The sequence below is a fragment of the Orcinus orca genome, chromosome 4, assembly GCF_937001465.1.
Source record: "Orcinus orca chromosome 4, mOrcOrc1.1, whole genome shotgun sequence".
Lineage (NCBI taxonomy): Eukaryota > Metazoa > Chordata > Mammalia > Artiodactyla > Delphinidae > Orcinus > Orcinus orca.
Window position 1 is genome coordinate 117912551 of NC_064562.1, and position 23742 is coordinate 117936292.

Below are 23742 nucleotides of genomic sequence, written 5' to 3' on the forward strand. Positions count from 1 at the left end.
GATGCCAGCAGCACTGCTTTCCCCCAGGGCCAGTCATGACAATCAAAAATGTCTCCAGACATTGCCAAATTTCCTCTGGGTGGGGATCACCCTGATTGAGAACTTCTGGGCTAGAGTAATATTTCTCATACTACCAAATCAGCATCTATTCACATGTATTGAGCCCTTGGTAGGCAGTGGGCACTTTGTTGGGTACTTTGATTCGAAGTTCACAGTAACGCTATAAGATAGGAAAAATTAGCTTCATTTTACAAATGAAGAAATTGAAAGGAAACTTGTTTGAGCAGAATGACTGAATAATGAATGAGTGGTCCAACAGCCATGGTGGGTTCAGATCACAACCAGCTCTTCTCACTCCCAGGCTGGAAGTTTGACCCCTCCAGAACCCCAGGTTCATTGCTAATCAAACTCAATTACTCCGCAGACAAAGGAAGTGGACCTAGAGTGAGGATGCCTTGAGGATTCTGAGACCTGGCTCTGACAGATGAACTTCCCCAAAGCAAATCAGGAACTCCCGATCGTGTTGAAGCTGGTGGAGATAAAGATACTTCTTTTCTGGAGACCAGCTCTGGGAGACTCTGAAGACTCAAAGATTAAGATGTCACCATGCTTCAGCCTGTTTTCAGCTTCCACCGCACTGCTTTTATTTACCATTGCTCCCCTTTCTTCATTGGCTTGTGAAGGTTAGCATGCGGATGTGTTCATTTCTGTACCCACTGGTGCCTGGCATGTAACAAGCACATGTTTGTTGAGTGAATAACTGAAAGGGGGCAGGAGACAGGATGAAGGGGGTGTGTGTTACATCTCTTTGATCCCTCTTAGAACCTCGCCTTCCCATCCTTTGTTTGGAAGACACTTGGCTAAGACAATACCAGTCACCTTGGTGTTCCCAGGTGACCCTCAGTTCTGAGAAACAACAGGACAGAATTTTAGTATTGGAAGAATACTTAGACAGGATATCATCCATAGCCAGTCTGGTTCATCCCTATAATATTCCTGACATGCCCATTAAACTCATTCATTTATTCATTCATTCTTTCACTTTGCTGGCCATCTGTTATGTGTGTATTTGTTCTGGATGTAAGGGAAGATGAAGATCTTGGCATTCATCCAATCTGTAGTAGTTAAATAATGGGCTTAACTGCTGAACCAAAGAAACGATAACTATGATCGTTAACTATGATAGTATGTTTTCCTCTCTTAACAGTCCAGAGGTGGGCAGGCAGTCCAAGGCCAGCAGGGCATTCTGCTGTGTGAGGTTATCCAGGGACCTGGGCTCCTTCTACCTGATTTTCCTGTTCCTCCCTAGGCTGTGGTCCTCTCCTGCAGGGTGGAAGCTGGCTCACAATATCATGTCCCTATTACAGCCTACAGAGGAAGGTACGGTCATTATATACATCCTTTTGGTTGGAACTTAGTCACATGGTCACTCCTCTCTATAAAGGAAGCTGGGAAATGTAGTCTCTAGCTAGGTAGCCATGTGCTCAGCTAAAACTGGGTGTGTGCATGTTCTGTTTTTAAAAAGAAAGAAGGGACAAATCAATACCAAAGATCAAGTCGTAGTCTGCCATACAGCCCAACTTCTTCATTCTTCTGGTTTACAGATAAGGAAACTAGGCCCAGAGAGGGGAAGTAGCTTGTCTGAGGTTGCAAAACAAGGCAGTGACAGTAGAACTTTTAAGACCTGTCTCCCGCCTCCTAGGTCATACACTTTCCATCTCAATACATGGTGCCTTTTATTTATTTATTTTTTAAAATTTATTTATTTATTTATTTTTGGCTGCGTTGGGTCTTCACTGCTGCACGTGGGCTTTCTCTAGTTGCAGTGAGCAGGGGGTACTCTTCGTTGTGGTGCGCGGGCTTCCCATTGCGGTGGCTTCTCTTGCTGCGGAGCACGGGCTCTAGGCACATGGGCTTCAGTAGTTGTGGCGCACAGGCTTAGTTGCTCTGTGGCATGTGGGATCTTCCCGGACCAGGGCTTGAACCCGTGTCCCCTGCATTGGCAGGCGGATTCTTAACCACTGTGCCACCAGGGAAGCCCCATGGTGCCTTTTAGTAAATTGTTATTATTACTCCTACTCCACTTGGCTTCTGCTTTCTAAGAGAAGGATTTATTCTCTCTGATACAGATTGTGTAGACAGAAAAAAAAAAAGCACAACCTAAAAGTTGAGAGTTATGTTTTATTCGGTGGAAAAAACTGAGCACTTAAGCCTGGGGCACAGCATCTCAGATAGCTCTGAAGGACTGCTCCGAAGAGGCAAGGGGGAAGCCAGGATATACAGGGGTTTCTGCAACAAAGACCAGGTAGTCCGAACATCACAAGATGACTGTTCGTTAAAGAAAGCCAGACATCTCAAGCTAAGGAATTTAGTGCTTTTCTACGCATTATGGGAAGATGCAAGAGTCTGGGCTCATTGAAATCATTCCTTTGATATGCACCTCAGCTATCTGGGGCCAGTATCCTGTGTTTTCTCATCCTGAGTTTCCTCAGGGTGTACGGTTGGGAGAAGGGTAGTGCAGGGGGGAGTGGGTGGCTGCATTTTGCAGATTCCATGGTGGGTATTATGTTTTCCATCCTGAGTTCCCTCAGGGTGGCTGGAGCGGCTGTAGTGGCTGATAGCTGCTACAGCCTTTGTTCACTGATATGGCAGGCAGCATTTTTAGTTCACAACGGTTCTACAGATCAGTGGTTCTTAGTGCCTTTTTTTAGGGGAAGAGGTAGACTCGTGCAACTTTTCAGGGAACTATGAAAGACTTTCACTCTCCCCCCATAAAAATACTCAAACATACACGCACGGGCAGGCACACACACACATAAGTACACACACACAAGTTCAGGTGCAGTCTGGAGTATTCCCTCCCATATGACCCTAAGAATCCCTGTCAACGCAGGTGGGAATACAATGTAACACACTCCATGGATGTTGTACTTGGCAGCTACAGAGCCTTCTTCCTGACCCAGCTGGGTTCACGTTACAGCTAGAATTCCCCGCAAACACTTAATTTGAGATCAGCGCGGAGCTACTATGCAAATTGTTTTAATATAAGAATAAGGAGCTCAGAATTGCTCGGCTACCAAGTTCCAAACGAGGGAAGTTTTATCAGGCCAGGAAAGGAAGAAAGGCCATAATAGTAGCAACTGATGGATCCTTCTTTTGGGTAAGCATGCACACCCACGCACTTACCCACAAAGACTCAACAATAAAAGGTAACTCTTGAAATCATCATTTTTTAAATCATTAGGGATAATTTGCTATCTGAGTGAGGTGATTTTCAACAATGAACTGGCTCTGCAAACCGTTCCTTATCTTGGTGTGCCACAGAACAGCCTTTCTCATTTTTTTCTTTATAATATACAACACTGCCAAACAGAACATATTGAAAGAAAGTGCAAGCAGACAGTATTTACTCTAAGTGAACCAGAATCAAGTTTTAAATAAAATAGGCTTAACAGAAACGATAACAAAATCTGATCTAGCAGACTCAAAAAAATCGCTTGGCACAGAAGACAGCCTGCCCGGAGAATTACATGAGCCTCTCCCGTGCGATTGTGTTACATAAAATTAAAGGTTACAGCCGCTGGAGTTTATAGTTCTAAATGCGAGTCTGGTGAATGCTTAATCATGTTCTCTGTGATAGGTCCAGCAGCCCCAAGAATCTACTCATGAAAATTGAAGTCAGAAAAAGCATCCCAGTTCTTATTTTCTGTGCCTCTATTTGGGATTTGAGATGTAACACAGAATCATATACTCAAGTTCGTGTCACATTCATAGGAGAAGCCTTAGACCGCAACTTCCATGGTCTTTCCACAGTCAACCTCCTGGGAAAGGCAGATACACTCAGGGCAGAGAAGCAGATGGCTTTTATTTAATTTATTTCTTTTGCAGCTGGTCAGAAGACCACACAAAGCCTTATCAGTATGTAAGCCAGGCAAGAGGGCAAGACCTGTAGCTGGCTTTGCCTTGACCACGGCCGATACCAAGTTCAGCCACTCTCATTCAGGGGACTAGGTGACACTCCACATTGTGTAGGAGATAGAGGAGGAAGGTACTTACGTCAAAATAATTCAGCCAGATTGTGCCAGGAGGACGTGACCGATTCCTGCAGCCATGAAGAGTCATGACGAGGGTTTCTGGAGGCTTCCAGTCTCAGCTGTCTGCTAGGGAGAGCAGAGTGGGAGATGGAGGGTACCACCTTGTCATCCATCTCCCCTTTCCATACCTGGAGACCTGCCTGGTTGAAAATGAGTCTTGGTTGGGGGCGGGGGTCAGATTAGATGTGTGACTCTGTCTCCTTGACAAAAGAAGCCCTTACCCAGACACCAGCAGGAGAATGGAATTCTCATCTGTCTCCTTTTGGCAGTGGGCTTCTGACTACAAATGTCCATTGGAGTCTCCTCTATCTCAGTCTTTCCCAACAGCACCTGCAAAATCTTTTTCTGTAAAGAGTATTTTATGGAGCTGTAAGTAGAAAGAGTTAAGAACTGAGTGCTCTATGAGGAATGAAAACATAAACTTGTACTTAGCTTTTAAGCATATATTCCATGTATTCGTCTTAATTATGCACATGGAGTCACTTACATCTCTCATAAATCTAGAGCTATATGTGTCACATAATCCTCGGAACAAATGATGACTTTATAGATGACGAGCCACAGAGAACAATCATAAATCCTCTGCTCTGCCCCCAGGATACCTTGGGTAGCATCTTCTCATACGAGGCGGTGGGATGCATTTTTACTTATTGGTCTCCTTAGTGCTCCTAGCCCAGCGTCTGACACAAAATACAAGCTCAGGGCATGTTAACTAAAGCACTAAATGATAGTGAGGAAGCCATTTGCCAGAAGCAGTTTGGACATTATTTCTAACCAGATTTTTATCGGGTTCACTTCTTGTGTTGGCCACTAATAAACACAGCTTGATTGTTACCAATATACCAGGGGCTGTGCTACACACTTTCTCTACATGAACAAGTTTAATCCTCACACCTGCCCCTGATGCAGGTACTCTATTTGCCGCTATAGATCATCTCTGCGCCTCAAGCCCTTCCCCCACGTAGCTCCCAGAGCATCCCAGACTTGGGGTTTCCTCTTATATGCTGGTTACTGCCTCTACATCTCCCCAGCCTGTTTTTATTAGAGGCCCTGGGGTTTGACATCTGGCATCTCCTTCTTCCTTGGCGTCTCCAAGATGATCTCCTCCAATCTCAGGGCCTGAAATGTCATTTAGAAGCTCAGGATTCCCAAATTTACATTTCCAGTCTCACTTTCTCCGCTAATCCCCAGACATACCTGTCTAGAGGCCGGTAAGCAGCCACAGGAGACATGTCCCAAACAGGACTCCAGATCTCCCCACTTCCCCTCCCATCTCCTGCTGCCACTCACCTCCCCACCCCACAAATGCACAGATCCTATCCTGCCCACAGTTTTCCCCAACTTGGTCAATGTCAACTTTTTCCTTCCGGTTGTTCAAGCCACACCCTCCTAGTCATCCTTGTTGCACCGGCTGCCCCCTCTGCCTGTGATGTTTTCACCCCAGGTGTCCATGTGGCCAGCTCCCTCCCAGCCTTCTGGATTTCCCTCCGGTGTCTGCCCAGTGAGGCTTCCCTGACCATCCCGCTTACAAGTCCAGACGCCTGATTGGCGGTGACGGAGTTGGGGTTCCTTTCATGTTTCCCAGCAAAACCTGGATTTCTACACACCTGAAACCATCCTCATTCATCATTTTGTCAGTGAATATTTGTGAACATCATTTCTGTATCAGGTACTGAACAAGACCTCGGGGGCACAAAGATCCCTGTACACAGACCTGGCTGCCCTTGAGGCTCACGGATAATAGGAGAGAGGGTAGAATGTGGAAGCAATGCCATGTGGTGTGGGTCTACGCATGCCTGTAGGGAGACAGCCTTGCTGCTGAGTAACTGTGGTGGTTGCGTGGCGGCCGCCAATGAGATACATCCAAGTTCTAACCCCCGCCGGGAACTGTGAATGTGATCTTATTTGGAAAAAGAGTCTTTGCCGGTGTTTTGGGATCTTGAGATGAAAGCATCCTGGATTATCTAGGTGGGTCCTAAATCCAATTTATAAGAGACAGAGGAGGAGGTGACACGGAGAACAGAAGGCCACGTGAAGATAGCAGCAGGGATGGGGTTCTGCAGCCCTAAGGCAGGGAATGCCTGGAACCACCAGAAGCTGGAAGAGGCCTGTAACTGACCCTCCCTCAGAGCTTCTAGAGGGAACCCCCCCTGCAGACACCTTCATTTTGGACTTCTGCCCTCCAGAACAGTGAGAAAATATATTTCTGCTGCTTTAAACCAAGTTTGTGATAACTTGCTACAGAAGCCATAGGAAACGATAATACAATAACTGTGGCATTAAGGACAAGCCATTTGACCCTCTGAGCCTCTTTTTCTCCATCTGCAAAATGGGGATCTTCCTAGCACCCCCTCATGTCACACAGTAACGTAGTGATGAACACTGCCTTACAAAATCAGGTATGTTGGTGTCCACAGATTTTTTTCAAAATGAAAATATTGCTCATTGTTTTTACTGGTTATTAAAATAATACAAAATTTTAAAAAGAAAATAAAAATGATCTGAATTTCATAACTCCAGAAACAGCCACTGTTCCCTACTTCCTTTCTTTCAGATCTGATATATGTGTTTAATTTGTGGATCTAAATCTCCACCACTTTGCAACCATTCGGCCTTGCCTTAACCTCCCTGTGCTTTTTTCTCTATTAGTACAGGGGTGATAGTCACGTCCGCCTGCCAGGTTTGTTGTGAGTATTAAAAGGGGGTGATCCATGAAAAGTACTTGAACTAACAGGCCTGACACAATATCTATAAATGGGTAGGGGGTCAGGGAAGGGGTTGCCTGGAGGGCCACGCTTCCTGCAAAGTGCTGGCATGGAGCTGACACACAGAGAGCGCTCCTACAGCACGCTGCGGCTGCTATCCTGATCACCCCTGCACTCAGTCACCGCACTCCAGCGACCTGGAACAGCCGAGGCCCTTCTCGCTTGGCCTCCGGACTTTGCCTGGTTGCCCCTCTCTTCTCCCACCTGGCTGATTCTTCCTTGCCCTTCTGGTCTCAGCTAATGTGCCATCGCCCTCCTGTCAGCTTCTTTGAGTGTGGTTCTGTCATAGGGAAGAACAAATCTGACTCCATATTGGATCTGTTTCTTTCACTTTTATATTCTATTGCTTTTGTAGCCTCTGGCCTGGAATATACAGGAGAGCCCATTCTCAAGGCCCTGAACTTTAGAGGTGTAACACTTTTCCATTCATACAGAGATAAAAAGTTGCAGAACAGAGAATAACATTTGCCTTGTTGAAGGTTATAGGAACATCGTGACCTGACCTAGTGGACAACTGCAAGAACAACGAATTCTGACATCAAGAGGTTTCCAACAACCAAATACACTCTTTCCCCTTTTAGTATAAAAGAAGCCTGAATTCTAACTTGGGAAAGATGGTTTTTCAGGACACTAGTCCACCATCATCTCAGTCCTTACCCAACAGCTGTCTCTCTACTGGCCTGTCCTGGGGTGCGTGGTATGAACTTGGACTCGGTAACCGTTCAGGGGCCTCCCCTCTGCCTTCACAGCCTGTGCTTATCCCCCTCCCCCTAATCAAAGTATGACCCACTCTGTGAGTGTTGCCCTTGTCCTTCAGCAGCCTTTTAAACTTCAGCTTCATGGAAGCAGACCCTGTCTTACTCGTTGCTGGGTCTGCCTCCAGCACCCAGTCCAGGGCCTGGCCCACAGCAAGTGTTCAGAAAATGCTTGTTCAACAAAGGAGGAAGTGAAGGAACAAACACTCGTGACTCCTTTCTGGGGGACCCTGCGCCTGCCCTGACTCTCAGGGCTGGGACAGGTCCCTCCTGTGTTCCCGTAGCCTCCTGGGATTCCTTCCACACAGTACAAATCACAGTTAGAGACTTTGCATGCATGACTATTCATTGAATATATGTATTTGTCAGTTCTTTCTGTGATAATGCTGTGGAACAACCACCCCCTCAGCAACCCCTCCCCCCCCAAATCTCACTGGCTTACAAGAACATATTTTTCTTGCTTGTGAGCTTGTAGTTCTGCTTCAGGATACACGTGGGGTTCAGGTGTACACCTTGGGTCTCTCGTTCTGGGAACAGAGGCTACCCAGGGCCAGATCTTCTTGTGGTGGATGGCAAAAGGACAAGAGAGCTGAAACATGCAACATCTTAAGGCTGTCACTCTGAACTGGCACACTGTCACTTCCTCCCATAGACCACTGGCCGAAGTAAGTCCTACGGCACGCTCCACCTCAGTGGTGGGAAAGTAGGAAATGCCCCCTCATTCCAGTGAGCAGTATCAAGGACAGGGAGAGAAGGAAAAATTGTGAGCCAACAGTACAATTTACACCATAGCTAATTACTGAGGATAATAACTAACACCTGTGTTGTGCTTATTATGTTCCAGACATCAACATCAATTCATTTATTCTGCATAACAACCCAAGGAGGGGGAAAAATACTATTATCACCCCCATTTTGCAGATGAACAAACTGAGGCCAGTAGAGGTTAAGTAATTTACCCAAGTTAGCTTGCTAGAGAGTGGCAAAGTGGAATGAAATCTGGGAAGAACAGGGCCCAGCACTCATGCCTGTCACCATCCCTCCTCCTGCCTCTTGGTCTAGGGGCTGTACCTCCTTTATCTTGGTTAAGTACATTGCCTGGTGTAGACTGGCCACTCAGTCAATGCTTGTGGGCAGAATGAAAAGCAAGAAATAGTTATTGATCATTTGTTACATGCCAGGCCCTGTTACCTGCTTTTATAAATATTATCTGATATAATTCTCATAGCAACGCTGGGGAGTTAGTATCAACCTCCCCGTTTCACAGATGAGAACTGGAAGTGGGGGGCACATACAGCCTGTAAGTGGTAGAACCAGTCCTGTAAATGATGCTTGTCTGACCCCTGAGGCCTAGCAGTTTAGGCCAATCCTGAAACTTTAGCTGGATGGGGCTGGCTCGTCTGCTCGACCTCTTCCCGTTGTCTCTCGGAGTTTTCTTGCTGTGTTAGACAGAGAGACACTCCCTCCGTTCCCTCCTCCCCCACAGAAAGAGACAGACAAAGAGACAGAGACAGCTTGGGGGTGGGGGAGACAGGATAGGGAGATAAAAAGAACCACTGCTTTCCACCAAAGCACAGACGGTAACTTAAGGCGCCCAGCAGATGGCAGGATGTGGCCAAAGATTCCTGGCTACCAGGTGCCTGGGCGGGCAGGACTGCACCGCGCGGGTAACCTGCGCACCCCTCAGGAAGCGCCCTCTGAGAGTCTGTGCTCGCCCCACGAGAGCTTTGGGGCACACCCATCGCATCCCTGTCATTAGTATCCGCGTGTCCAGTCTGGGCTCCCCAGCTCCCGCCGCCAGGACCCCACCGACCCAGATGCGAACCGCCCTTAGTTCAATTTCAGGGGACTCCGGAGGCCCACGCAGAGCCACTCCTAGGGAGAATGATTTGGGGCAAACCACGCCCCTTTGCGGACTCAGTTTCCCCGGGAGAATGAAGGGGTTAGACTGAGTCCAAAAGGGTAACTCTACTTTCACTCATTAAACATTTAGAAAAACATTAAGAAGAAAGAGGGTGTGTTGCAGAACTGGCAGACACACCACTGCCCGGGTCTCAGTCCGAGTGGACAAATAAGGCCAGTAGGGCGTCCGGGGGTCCCCCTTCGTAGCCAGGACTGACTAACTACTGACCGAAGAGTTCCTTTACCCCTAAACTCTACCTGACTCTACAATGGGCAACAACGCTTTTTCTAACCGTTGGGTTGTTGAGAGGTGACATGGGATTGTGTTTATAAAGCCCTTGACTGAGGCCCGGCACACAGTAGATGTTCACGACTCGCTTACTGCCTGGAGGGAGCGCCCCGACTCCTCCGGGCCGACGCTGCGCTCAGCTCCGGTGGGTGCAGCGGGGAGGCGGCGGCCCGCGCCCTCTCCTACAGGCAGCCCGTAGGGCTGCGTTCGCCCTCAGTGCCCGCCGCGCCCTCTCCTCCAGGCCGCCCCCGGGGCTGCGCTCGCCCGCTCTCCCCCTCTGCGCAGCCCCCGCCCATTCCCTCCTTCCCCTCCTGCTCCTCCTACTTTTCCCGCGCCGCCTCCAGTCTCCCGCGTGGAGCGCGCCTCGGTGGCCCCGGCGCCGCGAGCTCCAGTGTTCCAGGGCGGGCGCAGGCGAGGGGCGCGGCAGAAGAGTTAGCGTGGCCAGGGAGCGGCGGGCGAGGCGGGAGAGCGCCGCCAGGGGGGGACGCCCGGGAGGAGGGGGCGCGGTTCCCGCCGCTGCGCGGCGCTCGGCCCCCTCCGGCTCGGCGCGCGGCTGCAGCCTGGGCTGGGCGCTCGCGGCACATTCCGCACCCGCACCCCGGCGGCCGGGCATGTAGTAGCGGCAGCTGCGGCAGTCGCCGCGGCGGAATATGGGCGGGAACCACTCTCATAAGCCCCCGGTGTTTGACGAGAATGAGGAAGGTAAGAGGGCGAGGGGCGCCTGCCCCGCGCTGCCCCTTCGGGCAGAGGCCGGGTATCCCTCCTTCCAGCACCCTTGGCCGAGCGTCGGCTGTGTGCCCGGCCCGTGCCGGGCTAGGGGCTTCTACAGAGGCAACAACTCCTCGCGTCAGTGCCCCTTAGGGGCCGGGACGGTGCCGAGCGCGAGCCCGGGCGGGCCATTCCGAGAGGAGAGTGAACCCGAAGGCTTCACTTGGGGGAGCAGGAGGGATGAGTTGACTTCGGAGGCGAGTCTGGATGTTGTTGCTTGGGCTCCGGGGAAGCCGAGGTCTCCTTTAGAGCCCGAGGCTGAAGGAGGCGTTGTGTGTGTGTGTGTGTACTACGCATTTGGCCTTGTGCACGGGCAGGTTCCATGCTGCCCTCCTCATTCGCCCAGGACAGCTTAGGGAAACTTTTCTTGATTAAACTCTGTGTCTGGGCGGAAGGCGTCCCGCTGTTGGCAGCCTCCCAGGTGGAGGAGTGGTGTAGGCGGTCCAACCTCATCTAAACTCCAGAACTGGGTTCTTATGGCTCATATCGGTAGAGCTTCGTATTTGCAATAGCAGAACCCCTTTTCCAGCGCTGTGTGTCTGTGGGCAACTTCCTTAACCTCTCTGAAACCTTTGTTTCTTCACCTAGGAGAAGAGACTTACGATTACCGCTTACTACCTTAGGGGGTCGTTTGAAGCTTAACCACTGGTAATTCCTGTGAGAAGTGCCTTGATAATATAATCAGTTACAGAGCTCTGCACGGTGTTATGTGTTAACTTTGCCTCTAAAAGCTCGGTTTGCTATTGCACTGGTTTCTCCAGTCTCCACTGTGCCCCCAAATGAGAGCCAGGTCTACTGAGCATAGTCCATGTGCCAGCCAGTGTTCTAGGGCTTTACATGTGCTCACTCAGGCCTCATGGCAACCGTATGAGGTGGGTACTTCTGTTGTTCCATTTTACAGTTGAAGAAAGAGATGTGTCCTAGTCAGAGCTGGCTTTGAGGCTGGACAGTCTGCCCTGGAGGCAGTGCTTCTTGTGCCCAGGAATAGGCTTGTGGGCATCAGTCATGATCTCTAAATCTACCAAGGCTGTGGGTGGTAGTCAAACGCTCACCCTGGCAGTCCCTCTGAATAGAATACCTGAATACAGCCAATGTAATTGAGTCACTCCCATTTGGTCCTTTCTTAAAGGAGTTCCTAGTCTAGTGGCACTGAGGACCATCCATGGTGATAAGGGCAGTGAGTGGGACCAGTGCAGGGCCTTGGAGACCCAAGGAAGGCTAAGCCCTTCCTGGTTGTTTAGTCTGGAGCACAGGTAGATAGGGAGCCAGGAGTGGACAGACAAGAGGTAGCCAGGTGGGTGGGGGAGGCCCTTGTGTATCCCAGGAAGCATTTGGACACCATGTAGCTGAACTCTTCCCCAGTCAAGTTCATAATGACCCTGAATTGCTCTATGAAAGTCAAAGCGATCTTGACACTTAAATCAGTATTTAAATATGTGTTCTGCTAGGGACACATCCTGCTTGGGGTGGATGTGGGGCAGGCCTGTCCCTTTGGGAGAACTTCTGTCCTGTGAGGTTACATTCAGGGGTGCTCAGACCCTATGAGAAGATACACTCATTGACAGATGGAGAGGATGACTTGGGCCAAAAACTTTCTGTTCACAATCGGTCAAAGGTTTCCTGTCTGTTTTGGGGAACGGACCTATATTAGTCTGCTCAGGCTGCTCTAACAAGATACCCCAGATGTGGAACTCCCTGGTGGTCCAGTGGTTAGGACTCTGCACCCTCACTGCCGAGGGCCTGGGTTCGATCCCTGGTCAGGGAACTAAACTCCCATAAGCTGTGTGACATGGCCACAAAAAAAAAAAAAAAAAAAGAAAGCATTCACAAGATACCCCAGATGCTTAAACAAAAGAATTTGGTGGTGGTGGTGGTGGCTTAAACAACAGAAATTTATTTTCTCACTGTTATGGAGGCTGGAAGTCCAAGATCAAGGTGTCATCAGGGTTGGTTTCTGGTGAGGGCTCTCTCCCTGGCTTGCAGACAGCCTCCTTCTCCTTGGGTCCTCACATGACCTGTGTGCTCAAGGAGATAGAGATCTCTGGTGGCTCTTCCTCTTCTTATAAGAACACCTGTCCCACAGGGTTAGGGCCTCACCCTTATGACCTCACTGAATGCTAATTATCTCCTTAAAAGCCCTCTCTCCAAACATAGTCATGTTGGAGGCTAGAGCTTCAGCATCTCAAGTTTGGAGGGGACACATTTCGGCCCATAACAGGATCCTTTGATGAAAGCCGTGGACTCCTTTCCCAGAAGAAAGCACAAACTTATGCATCACTCCCAATTTTAGAGGTTCGTGGTAGTAGCCTGGGTCAAAGGTCATGCTTTAGGTAATTTTTTAGTGTCTTTCTCTTTTATTTTCAGAGTAAATTTGCTTCCCTGTCTCTATCCTTTATCCCAGAAAATATGCTTTAAATATCTGTTGGCAAAATAGTTATATCTGGCATAGCCAAGCTTTTGATTTTCCTGCTGTTGTTCCTCATTCCAAAAGTGGTCGGGCTCAAGGTCAACTGCCTGGTTGAAATACAAGGTTAGGACTCTCCTCATTTTGCTGGCTTTCAGCTCAGTGAAACATTAACTTGTTTGATTTTGCCAGCATATGTCTCAATACCTGTGTAAGTAACACACTGTTATTTGCCACCAATTGATTCACTTATTTCATAGGCAGGTACTGGTCATCTTTTCTGCACCCACCCCTGTGCTGGGCAGCAGGAATATGGAGAAGATGAAGGCAAAGTTCTAACCCTCAGGGAGCTCGCAGAGCAGATAAACAGGACAGTGTAAGAGAGCTCAGGGGACTGTGGTATCCTACAGGAGGTGCCCTAACCCCGGGGCAGAGAGGAGGGGTCAGAGAAGACTTTTCTCTTAGACTGAGTCTTGCAGAAATGGTAGAAGTTCCCAGGAAGGAGAGGTTGGTAGGTAGGGGAAGGGTGTTTCAGAGGGAGGGAACAGAATGTGCAAAGACAGATGGTAAAGAATAAACATGGCTCTTTGGGGAGATTGTGGGGACTTTAGTACCCCTGCAATGTGGTGTGTGAGGCTGGAAGCTACAGGAGATGAACCCTGAGTGCTGGCGTGGCCTTAAAGGGCCCAGTGGCCATGTATTTGGAATTGACCTTATGGACATCTGTAGTCAACGGAAGGATTTTAAGCAGGGCAGTGACATGGTCTGGTGACCGAACATGCTCTCCCAAACCAGAGTTGCTGAGTGGTTGAAGATGCAGATACCTACACAACCAGAACGAATCTGATTTGTAAGTAATTTAAAGCTAAACTGTAGCTGAAAATTTGCCATTGTGTAATTGTACCATAACTGTCTACATTCTGATGGCAAACATTTAACTTGCATCCAGATAATATTAAAAACTGTAACCTAGTGATGCATTGTGTGGACTCCTTTTCATACCTAATTGGGAATCATTATCACAACTCAGCCAGGGAGGTCTCAGAATCTGCATTTTACTAGAGAGTTTACAGAGGACCTCTGGAAAACTGCCCAGGGTCCCATGGCCTGTGTATGGATGAGCTGGGACTCATGAGTTAAACCCCCAGGGCTGTTTAACTCCAGAGTCTGGTACCTAACACTGTTTCCTGTGCCACCCCTTAGGACCTACAGGAAAATGAATCCCTCAAAGATATGTAGGACCAACGCAGAATGAGACTAGCGCAGAGATCAGGCTCTGATAGAGGTCTCCTTATGCAAACGTCTATAGGAAGAAAGTAACAGTGCATCCTGACAGCACTTGATCATTTACAATAATCAGCTACCATCTTCAGAAAACATTTTGTTGAGCTGTCATATCATAATGCAAGTTCTGGGAATGAAAGCAAAATCATCTCCCTTTCCAAATTCGTGTCAAAATTGTTTTTAAGGTTTTTTCCCTTTACTGTCCTAATCTATGTCTAGACATTTTTACATAAGGGTACACTTGCCACACAAAATGATTTCTGCTTTTTCTTTTAGCGTCCTGTTTTAAGTAGTTTATGTTGCTATAATGTCTTCAAAATTACTATTTTAATGGGCTATAATATTCCATCTGATGGAACTATTGTAACTTAAATGTTTTCCTGTTGTTAGACATGCAGGCTGTTTTCAGTGTTTCATCTTTATAAGTAAATTGCCTGAAAATTTTATACGTAAAGCATTTTTCTTCTTTTAAGTGAATTCCTTAAAATGAGGTGCAGTGAGTGAGATTGGATCGAAAGGATTGAATAACTTCTAGGACTCCAGAAACATGTTCTTAGATTATGTTTCCAAAAGGTTTTTTTTTAAAATATCAATGTTGTATCAATTTATGGCCTGTACCCACATTTGAGGGTATCAGTTTCACAACCTTGTAAACAGCTCTGGGTATTCTCATTTTCGATTGTTAGGAGTTAAAGGGACATTTAAAAAGAAATGTAACTTCTGTATTATTATTGGGCCAGGTAACTTCACATGCAGCATAGAACATGAAAGCATCTTCTTGGTTAACATAAATATACAACAAATGTTGTTTAACTCTGGGCACAGTCAGATAACAAAGGCAATTTAAAAAATCACTCCGTGAAGTTGCAATCATGCTTCACTTGGAGACAGTCTTTTGAACCTGGGGTGTCCCTGTCATTGTGATTCACAAAGTGCCTGAAATCTCTTAATGGGGCAGGATTCACTTCCAAGTTTGTCTCAACTTTTTTTTTTTGCGGTACGTGGGCCTCTCACTGTTGTGGCCTCTCCCGTTGCGGAGCACAGGCTCCGGACGTGCAGGCTCAGCGGCCATGGCTCACGGGCCCAGCCGCTCCGCGGCATGTGGGATCTTCCCAGACCGGGACACGAACCCGTGTCCCCTGCATCGGCAGGTGGACTCCCAACCACTGCGCCACCAGGGAAGCCCTGTCTCAACTTTTTTAGAACTTGGGGGAAGCTCACTTATGTTATACATTGCTTTTCATCCTTGTACCAGTTGTGGCTTGTGCAAAAGGTGGAAACCAAACATATTCTGAGAAAGTTTGGAGTTGCTTTGAATGCACTTTGTTCTTTATATATAGAGTACGTAGAGAAGTAGAGGCTGGAGAGAGGCCATGTAAGGGATGTGGGCTTATGGGCTTGGTGTCCATGTGTGTATCAGGCCTGTGTGAGTCTAATGCAGGAGTCTAGAATGTAAAGCTTAGATTTTAAGATCTACACCTCATTTGAAAGTTCATTTTGATTTGTCTTGTACATGGGGGATTAAGAAAATTACCATAAATCGATCTGAGATGGTTAAGTAGAAATGAATTGTAGGATGCATTTTTACCTTTCAACGCTCCTAGAAAATAAATATGGACTTCACGAGGATAAACCATGTACTAATCATCTCTAGAAAGTCAGACATAAGTATACACGCTAATGGATTTCATTGACTATGACGCACACACTTTCCCATGTTTTAACATTTCTGAAATTGGGATGTGCTTTATGATCACTGCTGGTCATGGTGGTACTTGTGATGTAATGTTATTGTTTGTACGTGGTCACAGTTGTTCGTACTAACATGATGTATGAAAGGTCTAAAGGAACTCTTTTAAGGGATGCGAAAGAATCACATTGTAGATTAATCGGCAGCATCTCTTCCTTCTTCGTGGCACGTAAAGTAAGAGTGCATTTGATGTGGATGGCACCTGAAAGCAGACGGAATAGAGCATGCCAGCCTCCTTCAGCTGCAAGTGGCAGAAAAGCAACATGAATTCCTTTAAAGGGAATTAATTGGCTCTGGCCACTTCTCATCACTTCCATTCTGGTCCAAGCCAGCGTCACCTCTCTTGCTTAGGTTATTACAATAACTTCCTTAACTGGTCTGCTTGCTTTTACCCTTCCCCTCTTCAGTGGCACCTCCATGCAGCAGCCAGAGTGATCCTGTTAACATGGGCATCATTTTTCGTGCATTGGTCTCCTCCTAAGGAGTTACAAGCTCCTTAAAGTAGGGATGTGGTGTGATTGATTCACTGCTGTGTCCCCAAGCCCTAAAACACCTGGAACATAATAGATGCTCAATAAATTGTTGATGGACAAATCAATAAATGAATGAATGGAGGTGTGAGTCTCATCAGCTGTGGGTGGAACCAAGTTCCTGAATACTATAATGAGAAATCTTCCTCCTTGGATTCTCTCCTCTGTGTGGCTCCAAGCAGGCTCTCTCCTCATGAGGCCCTTACCACCCCCAGGCTCACAACCTCACAACTCCAAGTGTGGAAAAGGGAGTATCTTTTTCACCATCGTTGCAGAGAACATCCCAGGGTTAGTTCTGATGAGTTCTCATGAGGTCTTGGGTCATTCTTGCACCAATGGCTGTGACCAGGGAGACTGAGGCTGTAACTGGCCGGGCTGTATCTCATGCCCACCCTTGGATTCAGGGGGTGGCGTTGGTTCCCCTTGAGGCATTGGGACAAAGAAGATATGTGAAGAATATTCTCAAGGAATATTGCAGTATCAACAGAAGAAGAGAAGTGGACCCTGGGTCAGGCAGGTAAACACAAACAGAAGCATCTACTCCAGTGACGATTATTTTTGTGTTCCTTGAAACATGGAACATTCCTTGTTTATTTTGTTGCATATCCACTTCTGCACTAGACTGTGACTTCTGAACAGCAGCAGTTCTTTCCTTTTCACCTTGGTGTCTGCAAGGCCTAGAATGGGGCCAGTGAAGGCCTGTGGCAGCTCTTTGTTGAATGAGAGATGAAAGTAATAACTTATTGGGGGCCAATTTCTTCTATTCTTCTGAGTTCAGAAGCTGTTGAGAAACAAACGAAGACATTTCGGGTGTATTATTAATAAAGTTGGTTTGGAGAACTGACTTGGATTTGAGTCCAGAATGGCCTTTCTATTCTTGTCCCTTAATTTCAAGCTTGAGACCTGCTTGGGCAGAGAACTGAGTCTGTAAGCTGGGCTCTGGGACCGTGGTTCCCAGTCACAGAGAAACCCAAGAAATTTCCAAAAAATGGTAACCTGTAATGATCAATGGATATCGGACTCTTGTATGTCATGATTTGGGCTATCACTTCTCTCCCAATGGATAGAGAAGGCAGATCTTTCCCCTGGTGCTTTCTGAGGAAGACAAAAATCCCTCTTTTATGGGACAGCAAAAGGGTGGAGAGGGGAGATGGCTCTCACGATATGAGCTGGAGTGGATAGGCTGTTAGGATGGCGACAGGATTTATGATGTCTTGAGGGAAGGGTTTAAATGCCTTGAGAGAAGAAGGATCGATATTTTAGAAGGATCAATCAGCATAAGCTAGCACTGAGCTTGGGCATTCTCCTGAGAGAATTGGTAGGAACAAAATATTCTCAGCAATACTCAGTTATCTAAAATCTGGGCTCTGAGCTATTACAGACAGAGATGGAAAAACTGTTCTACAAAGAGCAGTGAGAGTCCTGACACCCTAAAGGGATATTCTCCTGCAGACAACAATGGGGACAAACAGTTTAGGATACCAGGGGAGAATTGCGCACCAGAACCACCAAGAAGAGAAAATCAGGCTTATTAGCCAGAGACAACCAAGGAAGACGTGAAGACCGGTATTGTTACTCATCCTGCAGTCTAACTCCTTTCAGCCCTTGGTTTTTCTGACCATCTTGGAGTGTCCTTATTCATTGAGGAGTCTGGCCTCTGGTTCCTCTTTCCATCTGTGAAGTCAGTAATACAAATAGGCCCCATTCTCTCAATGTGGGGCTTTACCACTGTTCACCCATATCCCGTCCCTGTTTATTTCCATGCAAAGAATTGTCCTTCCTTGTCCCGTTGCAGTTCTGTGGGAACATGTGACTCGCTTTGGTCATTGTGAGCGGAGGCAATGTGTGTCACACCTTGGAAAAAGTATTTACGAACTAGGTGTCACTTCGTATGTCTCTAGCTCTGGGCAACCACAATGTTCTGGATGGTGGAACTTACTTCAGCCTGCCTCCCAGAGTGAGTGCAACGTGGAACGGAGGCCACACCGACTACCAGCCCACCTGACCTGGGACATGGCATCAGTGAGACAGACACTTCTGCTTTTTGAAGGCACTGAGATTTGGGGCTGCTTCTTACTGTAGCATAACACAGCCTGTCCTGATTGGCACATTGACCAAAACCAGCTCTCCCTCAGGCAGAGAGCATTCACTATTTTACAGTTAATTATTATGTTAGCTGTATTGTTATTGTAGATATGCTTTATCATGTTATTTTCCTTCTATCCTGATCTGCTGGGAGGTTTTATTATCAATGAGGGTTGAATTTAAGTAAATGCTTTTTCTCCATCTGTTGAGATAATATGTGGTTTTTCTCCTTTTTCTTTGTCTGACTAGGTGAAGATCAAATTTTTAGAGTATTCTTAAATAATAAATTAATCTTTCATTCTTGGCATAAAACCCAGTTTCTCATGATGTGATATATTATTAGATTTGATTTGGTAATAATTTTGTTTATAAATTTTTCATAAGAGGATATTATGAACAGTATGCCAATACATTTGAAATTTGGATAAAATAACTACTTTGGAAAACACAACTTAGCAAAAATAATACAAGGAGAATTTAAATATTAGAATAATTCTATATCTATTAAGGAATTGAACCTGTAGTAAAAATTTTCTTGTAAAGGGAAGTCTAGGCCCAGATGTCTTCATAGGTGAATTCTTCCAAATGGTAGAAATAATAATAATGATACAAAGCGAGTGAGAGGCATGGACATATATACACTATCAAACGTAAGGTAGATAGCTAGTAGGAAGCAGCCGCATAGCACAGGGAGATCAGCTCGGTGCTTTGTGACCGCCTGGAGGGGTGGGATAGGGAGGGTGGGAGAGAGGGAGATGCAAGAGGGAAGAGATATGGGAACATATGTATATGTATAACTGATTCACTTTGCTATAAAGCAGAAAACTAACACACTGTTGTAAAGCAATTATACTCCAATAACGATGTTAAAAAAAATAATAATGATAATCTTCTGCAAACTCTTCTAGAGAAGAGCAAGAAAGGGCACACTTTTAATGTCTTTAAAAAAAAATTTTATTGAAGTATAATTGTTTACAATGTGTTAATTTCTGCTGTACAGCAAAGTGACTCAGTTATATATATTTATTCTTGTTCATATTCTTTTACATTATGGTTTATCACAGGATATTGAATATAGTTCCCTGTGCTCTACAGTAGGACCTTGTTATTTATCCATTCTATATATAATAGTTTGCATCTGCTAATCCCAAACTCCCAGTACTTCCCTCCCCCACCCCCTTAATGTCTTTATTAGTTTTTTAAAAAATAAATTCATTTATTTTATTTATTTTTGGCTGTGTTGTGTCTGTTGCTTCGTGCGGGCTTTCTTTAGTTGTGGTGAGCAGGGGCTACTCTTTGTTGCGGTGCACGGGCGTCTCATCGTGGTGGCTTCTCTTGTTATGGAGCATGGGCTCTAGGCATGTGGGCTCAGTAGTTGTGGCTCACGGGCTCTAGAGCGCAGGCTCAGTAGTTGTGGCACACGGGCTTAGTTGCTCCGCGGCATGTGGGATCTTCCCAGACCAGGGCTTGAACCCGTGTCCCATGCATTGGCAGGTGGATTCTTAACCACTGCACCACCAGGGAAGCCCATCTTTATTAATTTTTTGTATCAAGGTTATATTGGCCTCATTAAAAGAATTTGGAACTATACCATTTCTTGCAATTCCCTGTAAGAGTTTGTTTAGGATTGTTATTATTTCTAAGTTTCACATGTATGGGCCAAATGTTCATAATATCTTCTTAATCTTTTCAGTGTTTGTAGGATCTGTAATGATATCTTCTTTTTTAATTCTGATTTTGGTAATTTGTGTTTTCTCCCTCCTTAATTTATTTTTTGATTGGTCTTGTTTGGGTTTATCAGTTTTTTAGATTTAAAAATACCCTTGGCTTTCTTAATTATTATTTGTTTGCTAATGATTTACTGGTTTATGTTCTCATTTTAATTTTCTCCTGCGTACATTTTGGTTTAACTTACTGTTCTTCTTCTAGATTTTTGAGACAGAATCTTCTTTGATCATTGATTATATTTACTCACATAGTCTGCTCATTATTTCTTCCTTTACTTGGAAGTTTCCATTGGAATTACCTTCATTTTGCCTGAAATATTTTCTTTAGCATTCCCTTTAGAGTATGACTTCTGGTGACAAGTCTCACTTTTTATTTGTCTGAAAATGTCTTCATTTAAACTTTGTTTATGAATTATTATTTTTCTGGATATCAAATCTGTATCGGCATCTTTTTCCTTCAGCATTTTGAAGATATGGTTCTATTGTCTTGTGGTTTTTATTGTTTCTGATGAAAAGACGACCGTCAGTACTATGTTTTGCTCCTTTTCAGCTGACGTTTTGTCTTGCTGCTTTTAAGAATTTTATATTTTGCTATAAAATTTAAATCAGAAATTAAATCAGAAATTTCATTACGGTTTGCGTAGGTCTGGCATTTTGGCCATTACGTCCTGTGGCCCTTGCTTCTTGTATCTGTGCTTGCGGGGCCTTGTTATTTTTGTGGGATTCTTATTTTGTCTTCTAATATCACATCTGACATTTTCTTTCTCCTCACATTATCAAACTCAAATTGCACAGATATTAGGCCTTATCACTATGCCTTGTATGGCTCTGACAATATTTCCGTATTTTAAAAAAACTCTTTTCTTTCTCTTTGTTTTTAGTCCGAATATTTTCTTCTACCCTATTTCTTTTGTAATCACTTCAGGTCTCTCTGTCTGCTATGAAGTATAACTTTCAAGTTCTTAATATTCATTGTTGCACTTTTCAGTTCTAGAATCACCATTTGGTTCTCTTTTATGGCTTTCGCCTCTGCTGAAATTCTCAAAACTTGCTTTTTAATTATTTAAACCTAACAATCACGTTTACTTAGAAGACATGTTTGATAACTCCATTATTTGGTAACCTTCTATTTTTTTTTTTTTTTTTTTTTTTGCGGTACGCGGGCCTCTCACTGTTGTGGCCTCTCCCGTTGTGGAGCACAGGCTCCGGACGCGCAGGCTCAGCGGCCATGGCTCACGGGCCCAGCCGCTCCGCGGCATGTGGGATCTTCCCGGACCGGGGCACAAACCCGCGTCCCCTGCATCGGCAGGCGGACTCTCAACCACTGCGCCACCAGGGAAGCCCGTAACCTTCTAGTTTTATTGTCAGTTGTTTCCTTTTAGACATCTTTTGTTTTCTCATCCATTTCATACTCATTGCTGGAACAAAGCCCTTTGGCATCCTTACGGGAAGCGCAGAGTTTACCAAGCCTCTTCCTTTTTGGTAGACTCTGATTTTTAGTGTGTGTCCTGTCCCTAAAGCCTGTGAGGTCTTGCAAACCCTGTGTGACTTCTTAGCCTCCTGAAAGCTGTTTTCAGATTTGGCAGATAACCTCTTGAGGAAGAGTGATCTCAGTGCTGGACCCATCTCTTTGGGCTTTTCTTTTTCATCGATATTCAACCTGCAGCTCCTTACTCCTTTGAGAGCTCTATGAGTCCTTCAAATAGATTTTAAAATATATATTTTGTACAGTTATCATAGTTCTTATTAGCAGGAAAGTTGACCAGAAACACTCTAGTCGACCGGAAGCAGAAGTCCTCTCCTCAGTGTTTATCTGTGCGTAATGCCTTCTAGTTTAATAATAAGCTCTCCCTGGTACCCGTGTCACCTTAGGTCTACCACCCAACACGCCTCACTTTCACAACCATACTTCCCCCCAAAACAGCCTTCTCTTGGTGTCCTCACTTTCTCATGATAACTTGGTCCTTAACTCACTACGTTGGCTTCATCATTTCAGTGAAATAGCTCTGAGTAGAGTCATGATCATTTGGTTCTTAAAACTAGCATATGATTGTAAGTCTTTTCTTTCTTGGAAATAAGAAAATGAGCTCATGCATAAACTCATGATCCAACTGAAGAGTAGAGCCTGTCCTGTACTTTTGAAGCTCCCTGGGCTTCTCCCTGACTCCATCCCCTTTCCCACACTTTCTCATTCCTAACCATACAGTGTTTAATTGTTATTGCTTTATGAAATTTATGAAAATGGTACCACGTTTTATGTATTCTTCTGTACTTTGCAGTTTTTGCTCAAGATTGAGTTTCTAAGATTCACCCACGCTGTGTATAGCTGTACTCTCTTCATTTTCACCAATGTATAATGTTCCATCGTGTGACTGCACCGTGAATTTTATCCTTCCTACTGACAGTGGACATTTGTACTCTTTCTAGTTTTTGACTATTATGAACAATGCTGCTATGAACAATTTTGTATATATCTCCTGGTGCACATACGTAAGAGTTTCTCTAGAACGTATACCATTAGGAAAATGGCTGGGTCATAGAATAGGTGTATGTTCAACTTTGTTAGATAATGGCAAATTGTTTTACAAAGTAGTTGTACCAGTTTACACTCTGATTAGCCATGTATAGACACTTCCATTGCTCTACATCAGCACTGTTGTAAAGAAATATGATGAGGTCACCAAATGCAAGCCATATTTGTAATTAAAAAATTTCTACTAGTGACATTATAAAGGTAAAAAGGATTAGGTGAACTTAATAATATACTTTATTTACCCTAACATAACTAAACTATTTTAATTTCAATGTCAAAATTATTGAGATATTTTACATCCTTTTATTCATACTAAATCTTTGAAATTGGGTATGTATTTTACAGTAACAACATGTCTCAATTTGGATTAACTACATTTATTTTAAAGTGTCCAAAAGCCACATGTGGCTCATGGCTACCCTGTAGGACCACACACCTTTCCTTCCTTGCCAATATTTAGTTATGGGCTTTTTCATATTTGCCAATCAAATGAGCATGAAGTGGTATCTTATTGTTTTAAATTGCATTTCCTCACTAACAGGTTGAGGTTTCTTTATATATTTCGTTCCCACTTTTGTGAAGTGCCTGTTCATAGCTTTGTTAGTTTTTCTTCTAGAAGAGTCTGCCTTTTTGGATTGATTTGTTCCTTACATATTCTAGATAACTCCTCTTTGTCAGTTATATGTGTTGCAAATATTGTCTCCTATTTTTTGATTTCCCTTTTTAAGTCCTTTATGATGTTCATTGGCTGTTCCTTCTCCATCTTCTTTGCAAGTTCAGCCTCCTCCCCCTTGCAGTAAATCTTGGAGTTCCTCAATACTGAGCCCTGGTACCTCTTCCTTAGCTCTCTGTACTG

General features: G+C 45.2%; 1 protein-coding gene and 1 non-coding gene across 2 annotated transcripts in view; both read left to right on the top strand.

Moving 5' to 3' along the window:
• Window positions 1–10259: 10259 nt before the first annotated feature.
• The window catches only part of STK32B (serine/threonine kinase 32B), a 353263-nt gene continuing 339780 nt past the window's right edge, over window positions 10260–23742 (top strand). Inside the window, exon 1 of the mRNA XM_004269626.4 lies at window positions 10260–10507. Coding sequence (XP_004269674.1) covers window positions 10456–10507 — 52 coding nt within the window. The 5' untranslated portion in view covers window positions 10260–10455. The remainder of the gene's footprint in view (window positions 10508–23742) is intronic.
• TRNAE-CUC (transfer RNA glutamic acid (anticodon CUC)) lies at window positions 12266–12338 on the top strand. Its single transcript has one exon. It is a non-coding gene; the product is annotated as a tRNA-Glu (tRNA).